The sequence below is a fragment of the Mchenga conophoros genome, linkage group LG22, assembly GCF_057382185.1.
Source record: "Mchenga conophoros isolate Kocher_MC1m ecotype Shallow Benthic linkage group LG22, M_conophoros_male_GT1.1, whole genome shotgun sequence".
Lineage (NCBI taxonomy): Eukaryota > Metazoa > Chordata > Actinopteri > Cichliformes > Cichlidae > Mchenga > Mchenga conophoros.
The window spans coordinates 5145193-5172990 of NC_140546.1; the positions used below are offsets into that span (position 1 = coordinate 5145193).

Below are 27798 nucleotides of genomic sequence, written 5' to 3' on the forward strand. Positions count from 1 at the left end.
TATAATTGTAGCAGATGCAGTATAGGTGACTATAAGCATGGTTGTCTGGAAACAGAAACAGGTAATACTATAGCTAGTAGGGTCAAAGATAACTAAGAAACAATCAGAACACATCATCTACTCAGACACAGCAATAGTTCACAATGTCCACAAGGGGTCGCTGTAAGACCATAAGTTGGCTAAATAGCACATCTCTTCCAAGTTGCTAGTGGGAAGGCAAGAAGGTGGCAAGCTAACAACAATTAAACTAAACAATAAACAACAGAAAAATCCTTTAACCGCGGGATGTAATTATTGGAGGAGATTTAGGCCACTGGTATTTACTTGGTGCAAATTAATTAAATAAACCTACTAACATGATATCAGTTTACAGCGGCACAACTTTAACTTTAACCTGCACAAACAACTATAACTATTATCACACCAGTTAACCTATCAAAGGTAATAACACTTACAGTTTCATTAACTCACACGGAATCACACAAAACTGCGTTACAACTGCTCTGCCGCTGCGCCTTTCGTCTCTCCCTCTGCGTGATGCGCATATGACAACTAATGCGCTCATTTGGGTGCGCTTGAATCTTGCCTGTAGATATCCTGAGGCCGAGTCAGCAGGGAATTTGCACATTCCTGTTGTGAGATTTGCAAAAAGGCGATTGAGGAAGCAGGGCTGCAGATACCATCCACTGGGAGCCAGCCAGTGATGCTTCGTGCAATAAGTGAGGAAGGGAACTTGAACGCATCACACCCCAGCAGGTGTGAACAGGTAGAACGAAAGGTAGGCGCTGTCAGTGACATCAACTACAACTTGACATAGTTTCGTTTTTGAAAAGAGTGCAGAACAGGACCGACTGGATGATCAAACAGTAGCACACTCAGAAGATTTCCTCTGAGTCACTATTATTACGGAGAGTATATTCTCGAGGCCAAACAACCTTCAGATCAGTGTTAAAATTGTGATGAAGCGTGACAGCACGAGGACGCTGATGCTGGAATTATACTGAAAAGCTCCTGACTGACCCGGAGAAGATACTGAGGTAGGCCACAGCCCACAAATCTCCTCTGTGAATATATCAGGCAAGCATCTGTTTGTTTTGTATTATTTGAATTCTGCATATTGTATTTTACAACCAGTTGCATCTTGTGTAGACTTTTATCTAACACCGTGCAGTCAGTCATCAGTTTTTGACTGACAAGATGAGTAAGATAATAGTTAGAGACTGAAATTAACTGGTAACCAAAAATCTTTACAACTCGTGCTCCTTTGATCTTTTTTCCCACATGTTTTACTATCACTATACTTTGAAAGTCAAATGTATTTAAAACTAGCAATAAATTCAATGACCTCTTATTTAATGTTGTGTTTCGTTATTTATTTGTTAGAACACTTTTTCAGAAGTTTCTCGGGGAACATAAAAATCTAATTCTATACCCATCTCTATTTACTCCAAGGCTTTGTAAGTCAGAAAATAATCATAATGACAGACTGAAAGTTGTGCGGCTTCAGTAAATGGACTAAAGTTGCACATGAGAAATCAGCTGATTGGGGTTTTGTCATTTGTTAATGCGATAAATGGAGAGAGTATGCAATCAGTTCTGTTTGTGGGTTTAGTACAGAGTCTTAATGGACCATGTTCTGGCCTCCATTGCAAAGGTGGCTGGCAAGAGCTGCGGTCACCAGGCCATTGATGTTTGCTGCCTTCACATTACAGGAAGATGGAACTCCACAAATACACATCAAAGTGAGAGAAAAATTGAATAAAATATCTTCCTGAGAACCAAGGAAGAATGTATTTTCTGTTTAACTGTTGTGATTTCCTGCCTGTTTGGAGCTAAAAGAGTCCACCAATACACGAGATATCATGAGATATCTTGTGTTTTATTGAGCGCATCAGGACTTAGTAGTGTCGCTTAAATAAGTCAATAGATATAGACCAAATTAATGTTCATTAGAAAGGACATAGATGAAAAAGCCGGGTCTCTCAGGAGGATATGACAAACTGATCTGGGTCCAGAGCTTCTTCTGCTTGCTGTAGGCCACAAACGGGCACTAACCCCATTACTTTTTCAAGTAACAAGTAATGTAAGGGATAACTATTGCAAACAAGTAATTTGATTACTGTTACTTTCCCGTAAGCAGGCTGTTTTACTGACAGTGACAGTGTACATCACTCTCACAACAGTTTGTTTTCATTCAAAGGCTTTATGGCTTTTCCCATAATACCTGGTGTGCCGGTCTCTAGTCAAAATGCCCGGGCCGATTTTCTGTCCCAGTCCAGCCCTGGGTGCAGCTATCTTTTTGTATGAACACTGTCATAAAGAAGCCGTGTTTCTCAGCAGCTTTCACACCTTTGTTGATGAAGATTTGTCTTAAATTAAAACCTGATAGTTTAATGTTGATTTCTACAAATCAGCTGAAACACTGGATTTGTGTCAGCTGTAGGTTGATCAAAGTTCAAGTTTTTTTTCTGATACCGTAAAAAAGCTGAAAATGTTTTTAGTGGTTTTATGTTGTTCACACACACAAAAACTGAAGAAAGTCATTAACATGGGAATTATTCAGCTTTGTAGTTACCTTTTTTGTTATTTATTCACCTTTTTATGCCATTCAAACAAAAAATTAATGGAATAAGGGAGCAAACTAAAAAATATATATATATATATTGGTCACTGGTGTCATTAAGTCCCATCTAATTTTTTCAGTATTTTAGTATTAGACAGCAGTGAGGTCTCTTAGAGCTCAAGAGCTGGTTACTCAAAAAAAGATCCTGCCTTAGACATGGTTGTTTAAGAAATCATCGGTTCAACAACGCGTTACCAGCTGAAACATTAATCACTGCAGGAATTATTCTATAGAGGGCTTTTAACTCAGAAAATGGGTAAGAATTAATAGATTAGATTATGTATATTATTATATATAGAGATTCATCATTTTTCTTCTACTTATCCAAATCAGGATCAGCCTATCCCAGCTGTCAAATGCCGAAAGTCACAGTCACATGTTCTGCAACTGGTGAGGAGTTGAATTTTACTGGAAGCAACTAAATGCAACACAATATCACCAGCCCTCCAGGTAAGGTAGACGCTCTCAGAGACGTAATCTGCAGTTTACACTGAAAAACTGACATTGTGGATATACTACTACTCCTAAAGAAAACAAAAAGTAAGTAAATAAACCAGTAACATAAAATATACATTATTATTTTGTAGCGTTTTTGGTTTGACTCACTTGGGATTGAACTGAAATGGTTTTGCTTTTAAACATGAGCCATATCATGAAAATCATTTCCCTGCCGCAGATCGCTGAACAGGATCGACTGGATGCACCTGACGGACTGCGCACAGTGAGATGACTTCGTAGACAGCATTTGAATCATGGTGAAAATAAATCTCAGTGCTGAGTAAAACATCAGACCTGATGATACTGAAAAGTGATTCGTGAATGATCGGGAGGAGATCCTGTGCTATGCCCCACACATCTTCTCTGGGAGTAAGCAGGTAAGCATTCGATTATTTTCTATATTTGAATTGTGCAAAACGTATTTTTAGAAGATAGTATAGTGTATCCAGTGATGTGCAGACTATCAGTCATTACATAGTCATTAATAGTATGACTAGTAATGACTTGTAATAGACATTATAAGTTATATTAGTATCTAAACACTTTTTAATATAGTCTGTGTGTCTCTAAACACAGTGTGCTCTGTTCATCTGTTTTAATTAAGCTTTGCTCACATTTTATGGATGTTTTGTGTTTTCTTTTGTAGATGAAGCCGGTGTCAGTCTGAGAGTTTCCAGCTTATGCCCAGAGGTGGTGGGGGCATGACATCACAAAGTGTAGGACTGAATTCACTTAAACCAATGTTAAACTAAGATTTTTCTGTACATATTCACTTATTAAAGTCTTTAATTTTAAGGTTATATGCAGATCAAAGATTCCCATAAACACACTCAGCCTTCCCAGAAGAGTTGTTGCTGTTAGGTGCAAAGGGCAGGATGACATCATCTTAAACTCCTCGATAAATTCCGCTGCATTTATTGAGAACAAGAACTCTGGTGTCATGCACTGCATGTCAGGGTCTTTCCTGGCTAAACTTCAGCCTTTTGAAGGCCTAGCATAAGCATTATTGTCTCTCACACATAATATTGGAAAGGTTACTTTTAAAATGTATCCCACTACAGATTACAGAATACATGCCTCCCAACCGTAGTAAAGGGACCTCTGGCTAATACTTCGGGTTCCGTGTCGGGCTTGTAGCCGAAAAATAGCTTTACTTTGTTGTCTGGGTCAACTTTGCTAGCGAGAGACAGAGAGAGGCGTTGAAAGGCTGCTCCAACGGAGCTTATTGTTTCAGAGGAAAACACGAACACAGCGTACAGTCGAGTCTTAACAGCTTACTTACAACTGGGCTCGTCAGGCACTCTTTTTGGCTGCTGTGGTTATTATTATATTTACATGCTTCCAGCTCCCGTTTCTGCTCAGTGACAGCTCGTACTTTTCCACTCTCCTTTTTCTCCCTCGCTCACAGACACATAACGGGTATGACAGTCCATTCTCCCTGCAGCATGGACTACACTGCCCATGAGGCTACATGCATTAGGGCGATGCCTGTAACACTCTGCCTGTTGCCTTCATATTAAATCATTTTTAAAAATATTTCTTCACATCATTATGAGAGGCGAGATTGAGACACAGACATTAGAGCCTTTTAATGCGCGTTTTGTTTGGGTTTCCACCGACGTGGAATGACCAAAATTAGAGAGGGCATAGCCGAACATATGAAACGGGAAAAGACCGCCGTGTAATCCCTTTATTTCAACAAAGTAACTGCATTCTGAATTCCAACTTTTTGAATGGTAACTGTAACGGAATACAGTTACTCATACAGTGGAACCCCCACTTACGAAATTAATTCGTTCCCGAGGGTCTTTCGTAAGTCGAAGCACCCATCGCGCCTTTTGAGTGAGGCGATGCTGAACGATGGGCTATAGGCTAATTACTAATTAGAACAACAATACGTCGTTCAAGTGGAACAGCGCAGCGCAATTACGAAAGCCAAGGGGTTGTCACATGATTCGGAAGGCATTGTGGGCATTGTAGGCTCAGCCAATCAGAGCCAGCGGATTTCGTTACACGGGCAGAAATATTGCCGTTCAGCGCCTTCGTAACTTGAATTTTTCGTTAAATGGGGTATTCGTAAGTCGGGGTTCCACTGTATTTTGTATTTTAAATACTTAACGGCATTACATACTGTATGCTCCCCCTAGGCTTAATCTTTGAAAAATATAACATTTCTTATCACCTCTATGCCAATGATATATTTTCAATTAGATGATGACGACTAGTGGTGCAATGGAGCACAGTTGATCCATAATCCGAACCGATCCCACTCCACGGTTCGGCACGCACGTGATCCGAAGATTCGAAAAAGAAGAAAAAAGTATGTGTATGGTGCGCGTGGTCAGTCTGTCAAGCGATAGCTATGGTCAGCGCTAGCGGTCCAAGTGGAGGAGCAGAGGAGTTTGCGGTATTTAAGCAGCCCTTTGCTGCCCAATCCGACCGGGCTAAAGCTATTTCAGAAGCTATCGGAGTGTTTAGCTGCAGACGGGAGGCCGTATTCTGTTGTGCAAAACAAGGTGTTTAAACCAGTCAACGCATTAGTTGACGCATTGACGCCGTGCAGCCCCATGCATGGGGCGATCCGCGGTAACTAGTTAACGGAGATTTTCCGCGTTAATGCAGTTATGGCATTAACGTCATTTTAACGAGATTTACGCTGACAGTACCAGTTTAAACTACGATGAACGTGCTTGAGCCACGCTATGATATCCCGTCGCATGTCCCAGGCATCTGTTGCCCTAACTACAAATGGGTGGACCTCCAGGGCAACGGAAAGCTACGTGACCGTGACCGCTCATTATATCACAGCGGAGTGGGAGATGGAAAGCCCTGTACTGCCCTATATTGCATATTAATTTGTTTTTATATAATTGCGTGGAATGAGTCTTGAGTTGAATGTTTTTTAATAGGCAAAAAATACTTAAATAAGTAAACGGCGAGTTAAATTTTTGTCTTCTTCTTTTTTTCTGCTGATCCGAAAATTGATCCGATCCGTGACAAAAAAAACATGTTCCGATCCAAACCGTGAGACTTTTGATCCGTTGCACCACTAATGATGACACTGCTTCCTCGAGTGCATGAGAGAAGTCAGAGCATGGCTTTCAGACAATTCCCTTATCCTGAATGAAAAGAAAACGGAGATTGTGGTGTTTGGCAACCATATCCCTTGGGGCCTATTAGCTCATACCTTTGGTTCCTTTGCCACGTCTTTCTCTGACTCAGTTAGTGACCTAGGTGTCCTGCTGGATTAGATCACTAGCTGCCCGATGCAGCGGCGCATCGGGCAGCTAGTGATCTCCATCGATGTTGGTCAGCAGCAACTGCTTCAGCTTCGTCCCAGGCAATGTCGACAGTTCTCAGATCGTCCATGAATGCTTGACGCCATGTGGTCTTTGGTCGGCCTTGCTTTCGCTTGCCAGTGTGTGGACGCCATGTCATGGCAATCTTAGCTGGGCGATGAGGGGGTAGGCGTAAAATATGGCCCGCAAAGCGGAAGCCCCTTTCTGCAACAACATCGGCTATGGGCGGGTGCCTGCTCTTCGTAGGACCTCCTCATTTGTTATTCGGTCCTGGTAGGAAATTCTCAGGATTCGCCGCAGGCCACGTTGTTGAAGCACGTTCAGGTGCTATCCTGCTGGATAGCTCTTTTAAATTTAACAAACAAGTGTCTTCAGTAATCAAATCTAGCTTTTACCAACTGCGCCTTATTGCTAAGGCTAAGCACTATGTCCCTCATAAAGATCTTGAAAAGCTCATTCATGCTTTTGTGACTTCTAGATTGGATTACTGTAATTCCCTCTACTTTGGTCTTCACTCCGCTCTCCTTCACAGACTTCAGCTTGTCCAGGATGCTGCCGCTCGCCTCCTGACTGGCACTAGAAAGCATGCCTCTATCACCCCTGTTCTTATTGAGTTGCATTTGTTACCCATAAAATATTGTATTGAATTTAAAATATTGTTGCTCACCTTTAAAATTATAAATGATTTAGCCCCTCGTTATCTTGTCGATCTCCTTAGTCTAGATGTCCCTGGACGAGCCCTCGGGTCTTCAGCCCAATTACTCCTGGCTCAGCCTAGATCTAGACTTAAATCTAGGGGTGACCGTGCTTTTGCCCTGGTTGCACCAAATCTGTGGAACAACCTTCCTTTCGCTATCTGTGCGTCAGACTCCGTTTTATCTTTTAAATCCCGTTTAAAAACTCATTTATTCAACATAGCTTTTCCATCTAGTTAGCATCCCTGTTTTATATTTGGTTCAATTTTTTATCTATGTACTTTATCTTTTGGCTATATCTGTTCTTAGTAACTTTGTTCTTCTATTCCCTTTTATTCCTGTATAATTGTGCCCTCAACCTGATGACATATGTGGTACTTTGTTAATAGTCTTTTATTTAATCATGTCTTAATTTTCCTGTTTTTACTGTAAAGCACTTTGGTTTTTAAATGTCCTATACAAATAAAGTTGTATTGTATTGTTAAGGTTTTGTGAAATGACTACTGGAGGCCTGAGGAATAAAAAGAACTGGGGTGAAACTGCTTTACCTGACACAGTTCATTTGCTTCCCAACATTTCTTCTTTTCCTCCCTTAATTCTTTTTCTTTCTCTCAGGATAAGGGAATAAAGTGTGTGGTGGTGGGTGACGGTGCAGTGGGAAAGACCTGCATGCTCATCACATACGTAACCAAAGAGTATCCCTCTGAGTACATCCCCACAGTGAGTAGTGTGCTAATAAATCCCAGTTTTATCAGTTTATTCAGTCCATGTCAACAACCTGCAATGTTTCTCAAGATCTTATTTTATTTTTTGAATAATTGTTTTTGTTTTTTTTAATCCTCTCCTGTGTGACAGCTTTGCAATCAAAGTTATGATCCGAATGTTCTGTTGTGCAAACAAATTTTTCTTTTCCAAGATTGGCTCTATAAATTATTCATAGGCTTCTTTTGTTCAGGTGTTTATTTTATCTTTTTACTTATTCATTACAATTCCTGTTATTTCAGTTATTACATTATATGTGTTACAGTTTGAGAATGTGTAAGGCAGGACAGGCAGGAAAAAGGGAAGAGGGGTGACAATAGGTGAAAATATAATAAAAGAACAAAAGAAATGCGCACTGTATCACCAACTGCTGCACCTGTAAGAAAAGAAAAACACACAGCGCCTGAAATGAAAGTGTGCGTGTGTGAGGAGAGAGAGAGAGACAGAGTGAGAGAGAGGGCCTGTGTCTTTGTCATGAAATGTACTTGAAAACGGAGGTGGGAATCCACAATAACAGCCCCCAGGAGCCAGAGGCAGACAGAGGCTGTGTCCCAATTCAGGGTCTGCACGCTTGAAGTACGCATTTTAAGTGCGGTTACGTCACCGCCACGCGACGACGGCTGTCCCAATTTTTTTTTTTTTTTTGGGTTGTATGGAAGCCCCAAACGCAATTTCATTGTTCTTGACAATGACAATAAATAAATAAATACTAAATACTAAATACTAATTCGAAGTGTGCTTCAAATGCATACTCCAAATGCGCCGTCGATTTCCCCAAATATCAAGCGTGGTCCGGTGCACGCTTCGTGGTCCCATATATCCCACAATTCATAGCGCGGTGGTGGGTGTGGATAATTTTGCCGCAAAATACGGCAGAAGGGAGCGGCCGAAGAGGTTTTTTTTTCCAAACTTTATTGAACTTATAAAGCGAACAGTCAGTCATTCCAGTTCAGTTTGTACAGTAGACATACAAGGCAAATAAGAGTAACAATATACAGCACAATGAAATAAGAAGGATGAATAAATAAAGGATGAAAAAAGAAAAAAAGAAAAAGGGGGGGGGGGGCGATGTGACAGACTTCATAACAACTTTGTACTTGAAAGTTGTGACAGCTCATTCGTTAAACATTTCTGAATGAATTTCAATCAATGATAAACCTTTTTTATTGGAAGTTAATTTAAGAGAGTTTAAGTAATATTCAATTTCAATCAAAACCAAATTAAATGATGGGGTTGAGTTTTGAAATTTACATTTATGGCCTGTATTTATATAGCGCTTTTACTTGTCCCTAAGGACCCCAAGGCCCTTTACATATCCAGTCATCCACCCATTCACACACACATTCACACTAGGGCTGCTCGATTATGGCAAAAATGATAATCACGATTATTTTCACTGAAATTGAGATCTCGATTATTTGACGATATTTATTTAACCCTTTAAGACCTACTATACACTGAAAAAAAGGGACTGGCCATCTCTTGGATTTATGTAAGCATCTTGCATGTATTTAACACAATTGCCTCATGTTTTAAAGATAAATGTAACTATATAGTGTAAAAAACTACATGATATGCAGAAAGGGTGTATTAAATTGTTCATATCATGTTCAGGTGAAGTAAGTCAATAAGATAGCAACGTTAAATCTCGTGAAACCACGCGTGATTTCATCTCGCGGGCTTTGGATCGTGGTTTAAAAAATGCATCCATCTCAGTCAAGTCGAGCAGCCAACTCTACGTTTTTTGGTATGTCTTGATTTTTTGAATTAATATTTACCATATTTCAGCCAAATGTAGTTAAACGTCTAAAGTGCCGCCATGTAACATGCTAAAAAAGAGCCGTTAGCTTATTTGCTGTTTTATCTGTTATCAAAGAATTGGCGCTTTTTCATTTGAATTTGTCTTTGGCACAAGAGCCGTAATATCACATTAAACCTAATTACGAGGCACTCATAACATAATTTGGTTTTCTGTGTGAATAGATTTGTCAACTGACTCTTCAGTTACATTGTGTATTTACTGCACCGTGGTGTTAGTGAGATTTTGGACATTGAACAGCTTTAGCTAATATCATCAGCGGTATTATGCTAGCTTACATCCCTACCCCTCCTGCCCTCACCTGCTGTCCTTTTGTTTTTGTTTTTGTTTTTGTTGATGCACATTGAGAGACCACATCTATTCTGCATTTCACCAGGAGTCAGCTGATGGATTGTGGGTTCAAGGTGTTATGGTAAGAAAGTATATTCTATTTTCGCTTAAGGTTTCTGTAACTTAATTATAATAGGTTTTTTATAATTATTAGGTGCATGCATACTCAAATAGACCACCCTATTAATACAACTGAGAAATCCAAAATCTGCCATAGGTTTAACCTGTATGTATTGTCAGAAAGGTGATTACTGGACTCACATTAATGCACACTTGAACTAAAATGAGGTTGTAACTTGTGGGTTCTTGGGTTGCAAATCAGAAATAAACATCTTTGGATTTTTTTAATCCCATAAGATCTGGAAACACAGTTTTTATTCAACAAAACATTACTGATTATTAACCAAGCACAGTGCCTGCTGTTATTTCAAAATAATTTTATGTCATTTCAGATGAAATGCAGCATTCCAGTGCATCCCAACCTTGCCTTTACAGTCAAGGTTTCTGACGGAGCTGAGTTTCTCTCTGACAGTCTGCTGAAAGTGTTTGCAAAGTGATCGGGGGAACAGGGCACAAAGCTAAAGGATGTAGCTGCCATGATGACAGTAAGAACTTTAAAATTCTTTAACTACAAAGTGTATATGTATTGCATTAGGTCAGTAAAAGATTTTTATGCTGCATCCATTGAAACAGTCAACTATTACCTGTGAGTACTGATTCCACCGAAAGGATGCCATAATTTTCGTCATGCATTTACTGGCCCACTGAGAAAAATTGATCTTTTTAAAAAAATAAATGTTCTGGAAACTATATATCCACAAAGTTGATGTCAAACAGGAACTTTTGATATTGCTTTGTAGATGCTGGTGTTGCATGTTGACTGGTTTAAGTTTTGGTCTGGGATCATTTTCTTCTGTGCTACTGAAAAGTTCACAAATCTCTGTTTTCTTTGTTATAATACTTTAGGATGACATTAATGCTCAAAGGGAGTCTCATCAAAGTGCTCCGCATCTGTGTGAAAGACAATTGCAACATCTTGGTGCAGGAGTTCATGGTGAGTGTTTTATGAGTAGATTGTGGCTTTGCAACATTTAAAAATGCATTTAGTTATCCACTTGATCCTCATTGGACCAGTTAGGACCAGTAGTCCTCTTTAATAATTTGAAGTTCACATGAGGCCTGGTAGTGAACTCAGCCGCCGGCCCTTGAGGCCCCACCCCTGTATTAGGGGTCACATCAGTGTGAAAAAACTTTAAATTTGTCATTCTAGTGAACAAAGGAAAATCCCACCAATATTTACATTAGCTTTTGTTTGAAAAAAAAAAAAGACCAACAGCTAACCAAATTGTGGGGCTGAAAGTCTAAATTCTAACATCTTCTGAGTGACAAAACCTGGATTTCTGATGGGCCGGTGTCTTTCTAAGAAAAACTAATGTAAAGCATTTGAAATTATGTTTTTCACCCTCTCTTAGAAACTCTGTTAGACCATGAATGGCAGCATGGCAGGCCACTCTTTGGCTATAGCTATTTACTATGTTGCTTGCATTGGTTTAAATTACTCTAACATTAGAACTGGTAGATTCAAAAGAGATGAGTTTAAAAAGGAATCTTAAAGAAATGTTTTGTGTTTAACCAGGACTTGACTGAGGCCACTGCACAGATTGAGAAAACCACAATGAACATCTGTCTCCAGAGGATGCACCAGGCAATGACTTTTCTGATGTTGGCATCATCATCGAGGGTATAGTAGTTCTTCAAGATCTGGATAACGTGACCTTTGCAGTAGCCATGCTGTTTGGACCTTTTTTATTCCTTCAATATGAGTTACCCATCACAACTCTGCTACACTTTTGAGGTGATTCAAAGGGTGGTAATGGAGTTGGAAGCAACTCAGCTCTCAAGAAAAGCTCACAACTAAGACAAAACTGCTCCTGCAACGAAGCTCACTGTTATGCATGTGAGGTGATCAGCTCTAGGTGAGAAGACATTTAAATCTCACACTTGTTCTGCTGCATTTTTGAAGCTCAATTCCAGGAACAGATCGCAGGGTTCATTTTTATATACACTGCAACTGCCATGAGGACGAGCCGTTTTTTTGTTGTTGTTGTTGTTTGTTTTTCCTTTTGCTCTGTACAAGTTCTCTGTCTGTTTGGCAGCATTTTTAAATTTCTCTTTGTATTTTTTCTTTCTTTTACTAGTGAAGAGATGTAGCATGAACAGTTATGCAGTCTAAATATCCCATATGGGTCGTGTGAAATGGTATTTTCAGTTTCATTCAGTTGAAGTAAAGAACGTTGAATATTTCTAAGCTTGCTGTTTTGAACCAAGATGTCACAGTATGATTAGTGCCGTAATTTTTGACAGTCACTGTATCAATGTTATTTTTGCATCTCTTGAATAAAGGTTTTGACCTGCAAGTGCTAATTTCTTTAGTTATTGGGGTAAAATGGGTAATGTTAATAGGAAGGTGTTTGCCAATTCAGTAACCTAATTTAATGTTAATGGAAACTAACATTACCTCAAATTGTTTAGTTATAATTGTTGTTTAACTGAATCTTGACGTTAGAGGCCTTAAATAGAATGTTTTGTATTGTTCTTTCCCAACATTTTTCAAAAGAAAGAGTCTAATTTCTTTGCTGTGATTGATTCCAGAGAACACGGAAGAACTGACATTATTTAACTGTTGGTTTATATAGATTCAGTAGTGGAGTAATGTCAGTTTAATTCTTTACCTACTGTCAATGCAGTGAAATTAGACATTTTGTTTTGAAAGGTTACTGGTGGATGCCAGCAACCATCTTGGAAGAGAACAATATAATCTGTTATAAGGCCTCCATTTGAAAATTGTGTATTTGATACTAGAATATAATAGCAAAATGTAATTTGAAGATAACATGTAGTATTTAAGTGACCAAGTAGTATTGGGTAAAAGTTATTGAATGGTGTTGGGATAAAGTGAGAAAATTGTGAAGGATTAAAATATTTCAAGAGCTCAAATTACTTCATCAAAACATGTTTAAGTCACATTTTATCAACACAAATTGCACAGGTTTATTGAACATGAATAAATTGTGTTAATTTAACTCAATTGTTTAAGTTGCTGCCAAAGCAAAACATCTGTGTGCAACAAATGTCCACCATTGAATTAAGTAAATCCAACAACATATTTTTTTCAGTGTAGCACCAAGTCCGCCAGAGCTTATATTATATTTTTACATGCTGTAGTGCCATTTGTGGGAGCATTTCAAGTTGCTATATAACTGTTATAGCCCATATTTTAATAATATGTATACATTAAGTCCATAGTAACTACATTAATTGCAAAAAAGTGCAATATACTACAAAAAAATTGAAAATCGTTTCTGTTTTTACATATATTTCTACTTGGAGAAATTTAAGAGGCTTATCCCTCAAAACTTTAAATACAAAAAAGTTGCAAAAATAGTTTACAATAACAGGAAACTTATTTTGAGTGTCTTCATAGTTTTATTTTGGAGATACACCAATTTTTATATACTGCAGGAAAAACAAAAAAACAATCCTATGATGCAAATTTGCAAAGAAAACAGCATGTGCATCAAAATAAACTATTTCCAGCAGTGCAATTCGAGTTCTAAGCATCCCAGAAACTATTCAGAAAAGTCAAACATGACCAGTATAGGTTTTTAAGGCCTACAAGTAAAAAAAACTACATTTCCGCAAAAATGACATCACTTCCGGTTTCGGCCAGGAAATGGCGGACATGTGATAGTTCGCGCTGACCACTTTTTCAATGTGGGAAGTGTTACGAACAGCTGATCGGATCGGCGAAGCGTGTTTCTGGAATATTATGTTTTTGTTCCTGCAAGTGCTTTTTATGCAATTTATGTGGAAGGAAACTGTGACCGAGGACAAGCTGATGGCATCAGATGTAAGTACAACTCCTCTGGTTTCATATGCAAACAAATTATTGCGCTAGCTTACACGGTTCAGGTTCTACAGGGATTTAAAAATAGTTACACAAAACGGAGCGTGCTGCTCTGACGGCTTTAAAGGGTTAACAATGACTTTAAAAAATAATATAAAATAGTGTGCAACACCACTGAAGTTTTTTTTTTTTTTTTTACCTCTCTTTTCAACCAACAGCAGTCACTCTCCTCTCCAAATAACTTCTGCTTAGCTTTCCGAGCTTCGCTCGGGTCCTCTTAATCAGCGGTCTCCAACCTTTTTTGCGCCACGGACCGGTTTATGCCCGACAATATTTTCCCGGACCCGCCTTTAATGTGTCGCGGATAAATGAAGGAGGGGCTAATAATCGGCTCAGTCATTTTTAATGATCGTTGAAAGCCCAGATCGTAATCGTGATTAAAATTCGATTAATTGAGCAGCCCTAATTCACACACTGGTGAATTCACACAGCCCCACTCCCCCCCATCATCCTGACTGACACCCCCATCACCTCTGTGGACTCATTCCGCTTCCTGGGTACCACCATCACCCAGGACCTGAAGTGGGAGCCCACCATCATCTCCGTCATCAAGAAAGCCCAGCAGAGGATGTACTTCCTGAGGCAGCTGAAGAAATTCAACCTGCCAACACGGACGATGATGCAGTTCTACACTGCAATCATCGAGTCCATCCTCACCTCCTCCATCACCGTGTGGTACGCTGGAGCCACTATCAGGGACAAACAGAGACTGCAGCGTGTTGTGCGCTCTGCTGAGAAGGTGATTGGCTGCAGACTCCCATCTCTGCAGGACCTGTACACCTCCAGGACACTGCGGCGTGCAGCCCGGATCTCAGCTGACCCTTCTCACCCTGGACACAGTCTGTTTGACCTGCTCCCCTCAGGCAGGAGGCTCTGGTCCATTCGCACCAGAACCTCTCGCCACAAGAACAGTTTCTTCCCCTCTGCTGTTGGACACATGAACAATAACCACATGACTGTTCCCACCACTAACACATGACCCTACGCTGTGTCACTGCATCATTTCATGTTTGGCACTGATCACCACCTGCACTCATGTATATATCTTTCTACGTAGCACTCATAATTCTTATTCTCATGTATATATCTCATGTATATCTCATGCACATATCTTTCTTTCTACATAGCACTTTAATTCTTATTGTCTGCACTGAAGCACCGCAGCAATTTCCTAATGTTGTAAACCTCAACATCTGGCAATAAACCCATTCTGATTCTGATTCTGGTGATGGCAGCTACATTGTAGCCACAGCCACCCTGGGGCGCACTGACAGAGGCGAGGCTGCCGGACACTGGCGCCACCGGGCCCTCTGACCACCACCAGTAGGCAACGGGTGAAGTGTCTTGCCCAAGGACACAACGACCGAGACTGTCCAAGCCGGGACTCGAACCGGCAACCTTCCGATTACGAGGCAAGCTCCCAACTCTTGAGCCACGATCGCCCATTTATGTATGTGGAATTTCCCTAATAAGATGCAGTGGCCGAAGAGTGAACTGTCAAAGGCATAGTGTACAGGAACATCTGTGCCGAGTATAACCTGGAAGTCCCGAGGTCAAAATGGGAGACGCCCCCAAGGGTGGTGGAGAATGACCGAGCTAAGATCCTGTGGGACTTCCAGATACAGACGGACAAAATGGTGGTGGCTAACCAACCGGACATAGTGGTGGTAGACAAACAGAAGAAGACGGCCGTAGTGATCGATGTAGCGGTTCCGAATGACAGCAATATCAGGAAGAAGGAACACGAGAAGCTGGAGAAATACCAAGGGCTCAGAGAAGAGCTCGAGAGGATGTGGAGGGTGAAGGTAACGGTGGTCCCCGTGGTGATCGGAGCACTAGGTGCGGTGACTCCCAAGCTAGGCGAGTGGCTCCAGCAGATCCCGGGAATAACATCGGAGATCTCTGTCCAGGAGAGCGCAGTCCTGGGAACAGCTAAGATACTGCGCAGGATCCTCAAGCTCCCAGGCCTCTGGTAGAGGACCCGAGCTTGAAGGATAAACCGCCCGCAGGGGCGTGCTGGGTGTTTTTTATTTATAAAATAATCTGACAATACTATAATATTGGCCATATTATATTTACATTACCACAGTGAGATGACTTTAGTCTCATGAACAACATTAACTAATTGTTATTTACTAACTAATCTTAAATGACTGTTCAGCACAGAAAGGAAGCCCAACAATCATGTTTTACAGTCCTGTGGTCTCAGCCTCAGATACTCAACTAATCAAAGTGATGTCATGACAAAAATGAATGACCAACAAAACATTTTTCTCCTTCATTCCTGTCAAACAAAGCTGTATGTAACGTGTCTCGCGGTTAGGATCATGGTTGCTAGGCAACCTGAACAGCGCGACGAAGCGTATACCGTCCCATTTCACAAGCCTCTCACTTCCGCACTTCTCGTACTTATAGTACGCACCGTACGTAGTGCGCGTACTTCAAGCGTGCAGACCCTGAATTGGGACACAGCCAGAGATATCCACACAGCCCAGACCTGAGGCACTGATCTTATTAACCAACCCTCGTCCTCCTTGCCCTCTGTCTCCCCCAGGTGTTTGATAACTACTTTGCTACAGTGACGAATGGTGAGAAGTACAATCTGGAACTCTGGGACACTTCAGGTAAAATAAATAAATAAATAAAAATCTACATTCAGTTTAATAAATACTAAAAATTTCAGTTAAGTAATATTTATATTAGTAGCAGCAGCAGCAGGAGATCAAACCTTTAGGGGCAATTATAATGTCATTCACAAAATGTATTTCAATGAACACATTTGTATAAGATAAAGGTCTGTAAGTTTCTCTTACTTCACTCGCATTTTGCAGAATGTATATTTGTTAATAATTTTGAGTTGAATTACTGTGAATACATTTAAGTGTAGGATGGGTAATTTAATTTTGCTTTAAAATCTTCTTTTAGTGTAATGTTTATTGCTAAACTGTATTTTCCCACTTATTTAATTTTTATGTACTGTTTTTTAATACACAGTCGTGCAGTGTGGGTTGTTGGACTTCTGCACTGTAGAGAGGCAATAATTAGCTGTGGAGTGAAACACTTTTCATACCGTGTCTGGTGCATTACAAGGACATTCAAGCTAATTCCTGTGAATTCAGGATTGTGTGTGAAAATAAATGTTTGTATGTTTTTGTTTTCTACTACAAGCAGACTTTGAGGATAATTTCAACTGTAAAAGGGCACGTGTACAGCCTGAATACCGGCTAGTGTTTTCCATGCTAACAACATTAATAAAACAAGAATTGTTAATAAATTACTTTTAGTATTACTTTAGTAATACTCATACTTTTAGTTTTGAAGAGAGGTGAGAAGTAAAGAAGTCTGAATACTTCATTAGTGCATTTAATTACATTTTTTTGTAGTTTACCGCGGTATGTATTTTTCTGACAGGTTCAAGACATTTGAGCGAAGTGTTTATTTCACATCATTACATGCCTTCAATCATCAAACTGATGTAAGCCATCATTGAGGGAACAATAAGACATAAAAGACAACCCTGTTGGTGTTTCCATCACTGGGGCTTTTTCCAAAAAAGAGATGAAAGAATATAAACAGGGGAGGAATAATCTGGAACAGCCTTTTTGGTGAGAGACTACTCCAGGTTTTATTAAACATTTGATGACACTCTACTGTAAATGACGAGATACCACAGTTTTCACATTAAGGAATATTGTTCTGAAATTGTTCCACAATTTTCAGATTGATGAACATTCTGAGAAACTGTGTCTATTAAATGTGCCTTTTATATTTTTAAATCCTGTTACTGATCTGTTGCAAATTAACCCAATCAGTCGGAAATATTGCTCCAGCTGTTTCTTTTCAAAAAATGTAATTTTCCAGCCTTTTGTTGCCCCATGCTAACTTAAAAAAAATAATTTTCCATTAATCACTTAAATGTTTCAGATAATAGCATTAATCTAACTTTTAATCAGGCTTTTTGTGTCTCACCCTTCAGGTCAGGAGGAGTATGACAGATTGCGAGCCCTCAGCTACCCACAGACCGACGTTTTCCTCGTCTGTTTCTCCGTGGTTTCACCCGCATCTTTTCAAAAGTTAGACCAAAAACAATATAAATATCTCTTTATTTAGCAAGCAGAGCTGAAAATGCTCTAAAAATAAAAATACAAAAGTATATTGGACAAATATAAATAATTTATGCAGATTTATTATTAATGAGTGCAGGCAAGTCTTTATATACAGTAGTTTAGGTTTTTCTGAACTTATGTTTACATTGTAATTTTTATGCAGTATTAATTAGTGTCATTCACTCGCTCATTTTTTTAATGGACACAAACTTCTATCAACTAATATCATTCTCAGCCTCTACAGCTTTGCATTGACCTGTTCATATGCAGCTTGTGTTTAAGGTACAACCATGTGAGCAGGAAACTGCACGCAGGAAACCATCTATTCCTTAGTAGGTTTTAAAATGATTTAATTACAACCGTAGATGAACAACAACACATGACATATTATTTATTTAACAAAGCTGTCACACGAAGAAGCAGTGTGTGATTTGGGATCATTTGGGCTGTAAAGTGGATCGGGGGGCGCTGATGCACTTTACTTTTGCTTCCTTTGGTGCAAATGAAAGTGACACGAGGTTCACTGGAGAGGGAACAGGAAAATAGGAAAAGGGGAAAAAAGAGACTGGTTTTACAGATAGTAACCAAAAACCATTGCTCTGTCCTTACATCTGATCTTTTTCTCCAGTTCAACTTTTTGTTTATGTCCTTGTCACTGCTGGTAGCATGAGATGGTGCTTCCAACACATTCAGGTTGGAGAGGTAGAACAACTTCTCCAGAATGGCATATCGATGCAAGCTGACCTCTAGGTGCTCTCTATGCCCTTTGGTGTTTCTGAAACGCTTCACAAGCAGAGACTAATGAGGTGGGTTTTGCTTGCTCAAGAATACAATTTGGACATTTACGAGTAAAGGTGTGTCTTTACAATGGTAACTAGTGATCCACAGTGGAAGCAGGTGCAGGAAGCAAGTGGGTTGTAACAATAAGGACGCCTGATCAGGACACTGGAGTGTAGCGAGTATAACAGGAGGAACACTGACAGAGGCCTAAGGAATGGCCTCCGGAGTGCTCATTTGCATGTTTCTGGCCGCACACTATGAGAAACAGACTCCATCTGCTGGAATAAGGGTCCGACATCCTTTAGTGGGACCTGTGCTCACAGTCCCACGTCATGCATCACCAGAGTCTATCAGGTTCATACAGATGGATGTGAAAGAGTCTTGAGATACAGTGTAGGCATTTTTCTGACTGCAGCATCATCCAGCATGATGGTTTGGCAGTGGTCAGCGATGGTCTGGGAGGCATATCCTTGGAGGATCATACAGATGACCTCCTCAGAACCATTGTGGATACGGGCATTGATACCATTGACTGTCTCTGACATTTTCCAGAGCTGAATCCAACTAAGAACTTCTGGGACACATTTTTTTACTCGCATGCCTGCAAAGTCTCCACCAAGCCTCTCTCATTTTCTCTGAATTGCTGCCTACCTGTCCACATGCCCTGTCTTTTGATTATACCTCTTTTAATAAAGCATCTAAACTATTTGTTGTCTGCTTTGCATTCATACTGAAAAGATGACAAGAGCATTATGTCAGTAAAGATTTAAATTTTGAATATTTCAGTTATCAAGATCAAATGTGTGCATTTCCTTGACTTCTTGAGATTTTTTTTCAGCATTGAAAATACTTTTACTTTCATACTGTTTAATCGTTCTTCATTTTTAGTTAAATTTTAATTATCAGTGTAGGATATGCACATCTAACAGGTAACTTTTAACTTGGCTTGAGTATGTTGGTGCAGCGTGTCGCTATCTGAATACAAAGCACCATGTCGTTTATGACTGGCTGCATCACTTGTGCATCTTTGTGGCCACAGTTTCATGGATAAGTACAATTTTATGCTCCTGTAAATGATGAGCTCTTTGCTTTGCTGGCTCTTGATGAGTGTGCAAAGTAATTCAGTTATTATTACCACCAATATAGTTTTTAAATTAAATTTCATCATTAACTGAGTTGTAATAAAACTGTCTACAGAGTTGATGTGGAGAATAATGTTTAACACAAGCATGTTGTAACGTCCCTCTGTTAAAATAAAATAAAAAAATTACACTAGCAGTTTGCAGTCCCACACTAACCCACACACAAAGGTTTCTAAACTCCACCTTGATTACACATTACTGGAAGGGCAGTTAATCTCTAACTTTTTGGTTATCTTTTAACCAGGCAATAAAGACTTGCATTGTACTGACACTTTGACACTTAGCATTGTTTTATTTACTTTTTTTTTTTTTTTGCAAAGTATGATTAAACTCTAATAAACAGACAAAGAGGCAGTGGAGCTCTGTAGACCTGAAACTTGACTTTTGCACTTCTCAAGTAAGTGTTGATGATTTAATATCTTACTATGCCTTTATAAAGAAACATTTATTTTAGAACGCACTGTTAACATCATGTTTACATTTTCTATTAAAAGCTTTCATGTTAAACTTTACTTTGAAATCCTGTTTGAATTGCACTTTTTTCAAATAAAATAATACATTTTACTTGAAAGCGCCTTTTGAAAACACTCAAGGACACTGTACACAGCAGAATAATAAAAGCAACATAAAAGCAATCAGTTTACACAATCATAAAGGCATAAGACATAAAACAAAAGTAAAATAGCAGAGTGGAGAAGATATTTGGGATAAGCTATTTTGTACAATTGATGTTTGAGTTAAGACTTAAAGAGAGAGAAGGAAGTTATATTTCTTAAATCAGGAGGTCGGGAACTCCAAAGTCAAGGAGCAGAGCAGCTGAATGCCCAGCTCCCCATGGCGGCAAGATGGGGGGAGGAGACAGAGAGAGAAAGAGAAGAAAATATCTGAGACTGAGATGGGATGGTGATCTGAACCAGATCAGACAGATGTGGCGGGGAGAGAACATGAATTACCTTAAATGTGTACAAGAGTGTTTTAACAATGATGCGATATTTGACTGGAAGCCTATGAAGTTGCTGCAGGACAGGAGTGATGTGATGGACAGAAGGGGTCCTGGTGATAATACGAGCAGCAGAGTTCTGGACGTATTGGAGCTCGTGGATGGATTTCTGAGTAAGACCAAAAAGAAGAGAGTTGCAGTAACCAAACCCGTCGAAGTAACAAGAATGGCAGTGGCATGTGGGGTGAGAAAAGGACGGAGACGATTAATGTTGGCAACTGAAAGTATGCAGACCGAGTAACATTGTTAATGTGTGAATTGAAAGATAAAGTACTGTCGAGGATGACACCCAAACTTTTCACAGAGGAAGAAACGAAGACCGGCGAGTTTTTGATAGTAACAGAGAAACTGTTGGTTCTGAATAATGTTGATTTAGAGTCGACCAAGAGGAGCTCGGATCTGTTACTATTGAGTTTGAGAAAATTAGAAGAGAACCATGAATTTAGTTCGGCTAAGCAGAGGGTGAGGAAGGATGGGGGAGAGCAGAGTCAGGTTTAGTGGACAGATAAAGCTGGGTGTCATCAGCATAACAGTGAAACTGTATATTATATTTATGAAAAATGTGTCCAAGCGGAAGAAGGTAGATAATGAAAAGAAGGGCCCCAGGACAGATCCCTGGGGCACGCCAGTGACCAGAGGAAAGGACTGAGAAGTGAAGGATTTGAGTCGAACAAACTGAGTGTGATCAGACAGGTATGATTTAAAGCAAGCTAGTGTGAGTATGGGGGAAACCGATGGAGGCTAGCCTACTGAGGAGAACAGAGTGAGAAATGGTGTCGACAGCAGAACTCAGATCGAGGAGAATAAGAATAGAAAGTAAACCAGAGTCAGCTGCCATAAGAAGGTTAATGTGGATAGTGAGTTTAACTATACACAAATCAGTTACTGTTACTTGTCTTTACAGTTTATTTTGTTCCTAATTTTGCTCCTTTTTTAAAAATTGTTTTTCCTACCTCTCAGATGCAGACTATAAAGCTCGTGGTGGTGGGTGATGGTGATTCAGGAAAGCATGAATTCCTCTTGACCTATACAGGCACAGCCTACAAGTAAGAATACATACCCACAGTGAGTAGGTTTAAATACCACAGATAAAATAAAAAATAAAAAAACATTTTTCTCTGCAGGAAACTCGTGGCATGAAAGTCTGCAGACATAAACCAGACAGATTTCAGGTTGCTCTGAACTGCTCTTTTGTGTCACACAGGTTGTGATACTTACAGACCAGTGACTGAACTCTACAGGACACTAAAGACAGACAGTACAAACGGACATACATGCAAAACCAATCGAAGTGGGTTGTGTATTGTGTTCTCACACAATACAGGTCAAGGTCAAGGTCAAGGTTCTTTATTTGTCACATGCATAGTTATACAAGTATAACACACAGTGAAATGTAGCCTGACACGCTCCTCGACATGTGCAGCAAAAAAATTTGGGGGGGGGGGTAGAGGAAAAACATTATATATATATATATATATATATATGTAGTATATATATATATATATGTAGTATATACATTGGGTGAATGTGCAGTAGTAGCAGTGTGGACCAATTTCTGTTCTAGTGTGTTTGGAGTTTGAAAGTAAGTATTCAAGTAAGCGCAGCAGCTGTAAAACACTCCCTGCATCCGCTCACGTCCAGAGCCGAGGTTACCAGGAATGTTGGGATAAGCTGCTTGTTAACACACGTGGCAAAAGCCTGAACGTGAGTAAAGGGGAGTAAAGCAAGACATGACACATCTGCTTACCTGAACAGCTGCAAACTAATATTCATGAAAGTGCTCAGCTCATTTCATAAATCAGTTTGACTCTGTTTAGTCATGCTGTAACGATTCTGCTGCATTTGCATGTTTACTTATCTTTGTTTATGGCTTTTGTTCCCTGTTTTCTCCAGGTGTTTGACAGGTATGCTGTGACAGTGATTGTTGGTGGAGAGGCGTACACTCTGGGAATGTTTGACGAGGTAAAATTAGGTAAAAAAAATACATCTAAGCTCAGTTTATTAAATTAAAAAATTCTACTGTACAATGTGTGTGAAGGTTCTCACTCATCCAGGTCATCGTTGTCTCAGGGGCTTAGAAAGAAAAGCGTCTGGACTTCTGTAGGTTTCTTGTAAATATGTCACCTCTCATCAGAGAATCTTAATCAGTTCTAAGAGCAATTAGTGGAGAGTCCCAGATTTCAAGCCTTATGGGAGTTTCCCCAACAGGATCATGGACCTAGAGGATCCTATTGATCCTCTACCTACTCCAACTTTTAAACTTAAACAATATTGTCTCAGTGTTTAACCCATGAAATCTCAATTTTCTGACTTGATTTCCACAGAGCCCTATTCTCATCAGCACCTTTGATGAAGTCATTGGTGTGGAAAAATCCTGTATCAGTCAAACCTTTGATGACAGACACTGAGGAACACCAGTCAGTCAAAGCAGCCATTGTCCCAATTTGAATCACTGTCATCTTTCCAGAACGTCACAGAGGTTTGTTTAGCTGGTATCTGTGTTTGTTTCTAATTTGATGGAGATACTGACTTAATTTAATGAGGTGATTCTCTTCACAGGCTTCCCTTTAAATTCAAACTCTCAAAGACTGTCAGTTAAAGGAAACCTCAGTATGCCTGTTAAAAACATTAATTTATAAAAAAAACCAACGACAACACAACAAAAAAAAGTTTAAAAATTCCTTATCAGAACATACATCAACATTGACTACTACTAAAGCTTTAAATAACTATCCAAATAATTCATTTATATATTTTTTTCTACAGATCAATTGAAAGTTGATTATCTATAAAATGACAATATTTATACACATCTTACTATTTGCTTAAACTGTCATACCATACCACTGAAATCACAGATGAAACCGAGGAGAAGAAAACAAAACACTCACCTGTCAGCAACGTTGTTGCTGCATTATTTGCTTCTCATTGTTCTCTGATTGTTAAAAATCAGTGTTTTTCGATACTTCTTTTAAATCTGAGAAGCAACTGACCGCAGTTGTAAAGACCAGATGTTAATCAGTTATGTGAAATCACCAAAACAAAATCACATCTTCTTCCAAAAGACCTTGAAAAATGTGTTCATGCCTTCAGGCCTAGTTTGGACCACTGTAATCCTCTGTGTTTAGGTCTGAAACACTCTTCTCTTTATCGTTTGCAGTTAGTCCAAAATGCCGCTGCATGATCACATCACTCCACTTTTAACAGGTTTTCACAGGCTTCCTGTCCATTTTTCGGCTGGTTTTAAGATTTGCCTTACTTTTAAAGTTTTAAATGGTGTCGTACCCAGCTATTTAACCAACCAGCTCAACTTATTTAACCCCAAAAGAGCACTAAGATCTTCTAGCCAGATGCTCATAGTGCAGCAGAGGTCTCGATTTGGATCGGGAGTTTGCAGTCACAGTTTTAAGACTCTGGAATGAACTGTGTGGAAATAACAGAAAATATGTTTTTGCTAAACATGGCTTTCATTACTGGCATTTTATTAAAACTTTTATTAAAGGTGTAGTTGTAGTTATTTTTATGTACACATTGCAAATGTGCTCATGAAGAGTTGACGCTCAGTCCATTTAAGGTCATAAGCTTTGTCTGGCGTGATGGTCCCAACGATTTATTGTGTAAGTAACTGCGAGTGTAGAAGGTTAATGCATACATGCTTACAAACACAGTTAATTACAGAAGAAAGTCTGGGCCAGAGGCCAGGAAGACATTTTGCTGGTAACTGCATTTGTGCCTGCATAAGCAACAGTTGATGAAAACTGGACAAGTCAACGGGAAACATCTGGGGGTGAGACAGTTGAAAGAAACAGCCATGTATGGTAAAATGTTGCTGATAATGGAAATTTGTCTAACCGTCATTAACTGCAACTTATGCATGTTATATTCTTTGCTGACGCAGAAGGGGCTGAACCCTGACATATTAAAACCATTTTGAAGTGTGCTTTTTAGCGGAGATCTATGTTGACGTGTTACAGTGCACATCTTCCCACGCGTGTGTTTAATGAAATCATCATTTGACTGAACTCATCTGGGCCAGTGTTGGTTTGTTCCTATCCTCAATATCCAAGAATCAGGACAACTGCTGCTTAATATTCATACTGCAGAATCTTTCAAATGTCATCTTAAAGCTCACTTTCATATCCTTTTAATTCAAGTTCAGTTTGAGGTTGAAGGAGCACTCAAAAACAGCTTTAATGCTAACTCAAAAAGTAGCAAAACTGAAAATTCAAAATAAACATGCAATACAGAGTCCAAAAATGGCTGCGCAGAAGGCAGCGGTGGCGACGCAGTACAGGAGGCCGTCCATGACAGCGATGATGTCCAGCCAGTGTGGCCCCTAAAGTAGCCGGCGACGTTGAGTTGGCGGCCGTAAAAGAGCCAGGTGTACTGGACATGGATGTGCCATCCGAGCATGTTGTGGACCAAATGAGGCAGGACCACACAGCGTGGAAGCTGCAGTTGGAGACTCAGGAGGTGGCTTAGCGGACTCAGAGCGGTCAGCGGACACAAGGTGCTGAAATCCTTCCTTGGACCCTTCAGCGATAATGGACGGCTGAAGCTGGTCCACAGGCCCCTCAGCGAAGACAGAGGACGGCTGAAGCGATCCCTTGAACAGGAGATGGCTGAGCGATCCCTCGGACCCTCCAGAGGAGGAAGGCAGCTGAAACTGTTCTCCTGAACTGCAGAGACAGACACAGGGCCAGCAGATGCAGAGACCTCTAGCTGAACAGGCAGCTGAGCAGATGACTGAGCTGGTGACTGAGTTAATAAGTGAGCTAATATTTGACCTATGGATAGAAGTTTAAGATGATGTAGTAATGGTGGATGATAATCAGGTAGCTGAGTGAATTCTCCTGAGCCTCCAGAACATGAGGAAAACGGCTGGACGGGCTCACCTGCTGGGTCCATGTAATGGCCGTGATCTTCTGTCATGTGAAGGCTGTGTGCAAGCAGGACAGGGCCCAAAGTGCAGACACACAGCTGCAGCTTTAATGCTAACTCAAAAAGTAACAAAACTGAAAATGCAAAATAAACTTACGCAATACAGACAGTGAGAACACACAGCAGAGGATGAGGGTAGACTGCAACACAGACCAAAGAAAACACAGGGCTTAATACACAGGAAGCAATCAGGGAATGAGAGACAGGAGGGAAACACAGCTGGGACCAGGAGCGATTCAAGGATCAGAGCTTTGGGGATGTTGAGCACCCAGAGAGCTGCCCAGCCAGGCAACATAACCTTTACTCATCACGATGAGACTTCTTCCCTGTCTCTGTCAGTCCCTGCATCCTGAAATGTCTCCAGTTGTCCCGAGTTCCCTCTGACTGTCTCCTTGGTGCATTTAAACCCCTGTTCCTCCCTGTCCTCATCGTCTGTTATCTTCGTCTCCGTTATCAGTCGTCATAAATTTACCCTCTCTGTGCAAGTCTGCAAATTTCTTTATTAAATCATAAGATTCTTAAATGCATCAAGTCTCTCTGTGCCTGGGTCCTCATCACTGACATCACTGTCTTGTACATTTTAACACAATTTAATCCCCACATTTGTGAAAGAAAAGCAAAACACTTTTTTGAAAAGTCTGTAACAGAACCATTAAATCTGATAAAGGTTATTTAAATGCTGAATGGATTGGAATAAAAAAAATACATATCCTAACCTTAATTACTGGCAGATAATAATGAGTGATGCTCATAATGGGTAAAAAGTAAACGGGCACTTGTCTGAGAGAATCGTTTGTATAATAATCAACAAACTAAAATGTGAAATTCTTCTCCTCAGTTCAAAGACTCGTCCAAAAATACACTCAGCTTGCTTTTAAATTCAAATTTGGTCTTGACAAACTCAAAGTTAATTTTGTTTGGTTTCTAACTTCAGAGATATTCGCGCACACACAGAGCTACAGGTCAGTTGTTGCAGTAAAAGCCCATCAAACCTGACCTTGATTTTTCCACAGTGGGTGCCAGAGATTTCACACCACTGCCCGGGGACGCCCTTCCTGTTGGTCGGGACTCAGGTGCATTTAAGAGATGACAGCCACACCCTGGAGAAGCTGGCCCAGAGAAACCAACACGCTGTGACCTTCACGAGTGGAAAGGAACTGACTCGTAAGCTTAAGACTGTTGCACAAAGCCAGCGTACAGCTGGTAAATCCTAGCTGCCTTGATGTGCCCTTTCATTCATTTTTATTGCCCACACTCAATTGTCCATTCAGATCTCCTAATGCAACCAGCCCCTCGTATACCTTCGCTGAGTGCTCACGCAGCTGAAGGAAAAGGTCAAAAGCTGAAGAAAATGTTAGCTGAATTGAATTTAATCGAATCGAATCGAATTGAATTGAGCAGCACAGTGGTTAGCACTGTTGCCGCACAGCAAGAAGGTCCTGAGTTCAATTCCACCATCAGGCCGGGGTCTTTCTGTGTGGAGTTTGCATGTTCTCCCCGTGTCTGCGTGGGTTCCCTCCGGGTACTCTGGCTTCCTCCCCATATGGAAAAGAAATAGTAAAAACTTATATGTGATTACTCATGAAAGTGGCCACTTTCTCATTACTTTCATACATTGTTTTAGTAAGTATCCAAAACATACAAGTTTCATTATATAATTTTTCAAGGGATCTTATATCTGTTTTCATTCTTATATGCTTTTCATACAAATTTCACACAAGACAGATACAAACTTTATAAGATTTATATACATCTTTTCCATATGGGTCCCACCGTCCAAAGACATACAACTTGTGGGGATAGGTTAATTGGATAATCCAAATTGCCACTAGGTGT

General features: G+C 40.0%; 1 protein-coding gene and 1 long non-coding RNA gene across 3 annotated transcripts; both read left to right on the forward strand.

Moving 5' to 3' along the window:
• Positions 1–734: 734 nt before the first annotated feature.
• LOC146548614 (cdc42 homolog) lies at positions 735–27245 on the forward strand. Its single transcript, XM_085263381.1, has 10 exons — positions 735–1037; positions 1655–1742; positions 2957–3163; positions 3300–3498; positions 3768–3837; positions 7731–7835; positions 16548–16617; positions 17970–18102; positions 25561–25677; positions 26897–27245. Exons 5-10 carry the CDS (start codon positions 3802–3804, stop codon positions 27174–27176), a joined length of 741 nt encoding a protein of 246 aa, XP_085119507.1. The 5' UTR covers positions 735–1037; positions 1655–1742; positions 2957–3163; positions 3300–3498; positions 3768–3801; the 3' UTR covers positions 27177–27245.
• LOC146548615 (uncharacterized) lies at positions 8939–13194 on the forward strand. 2 transcript variants are annotated; one of them, XR_014890334.1, is made up of 5 exons: positions 8939–9369; positions 9492–10108; positions 10479–10631; positions 10993–11080; positions 11663–13193. It is a non-coding gene; the product is annotated as an uncharacterized LOC146548615 (long non-coding RNA). The 2 variants fall into 2 exon arrangements; XR_014890333.1 differs by lacking the exon at positions 8939–9369 and having other exon boundaries at positions 9392–10108; positions 11663–13194.
• Positions 27246–27798: the final 553 nt, after the last annotated feature.

Coding starts and splice junctions, on each gene's coding strand:
- LOC146548614 (XM_085263381.1), top strand. CDS start 3,802: ATGCCCAGAGGTGGTGGGGGCATGACATCACAAAGT. Junction 3,838..7,730: donor GGGGCATGACATCACAAAGT/GTAGGACTGAAT, acceptor TCTTTCTCTCAG/GATAAGGGAATAAAGTGTGT. Junction 25,678..26,896: donor GGACCCTCCAGAGGAGGAAG/GCAGCTGAAACT, acceptor TTCTAACTTCAG/AGATATTCGCGCACACACAG.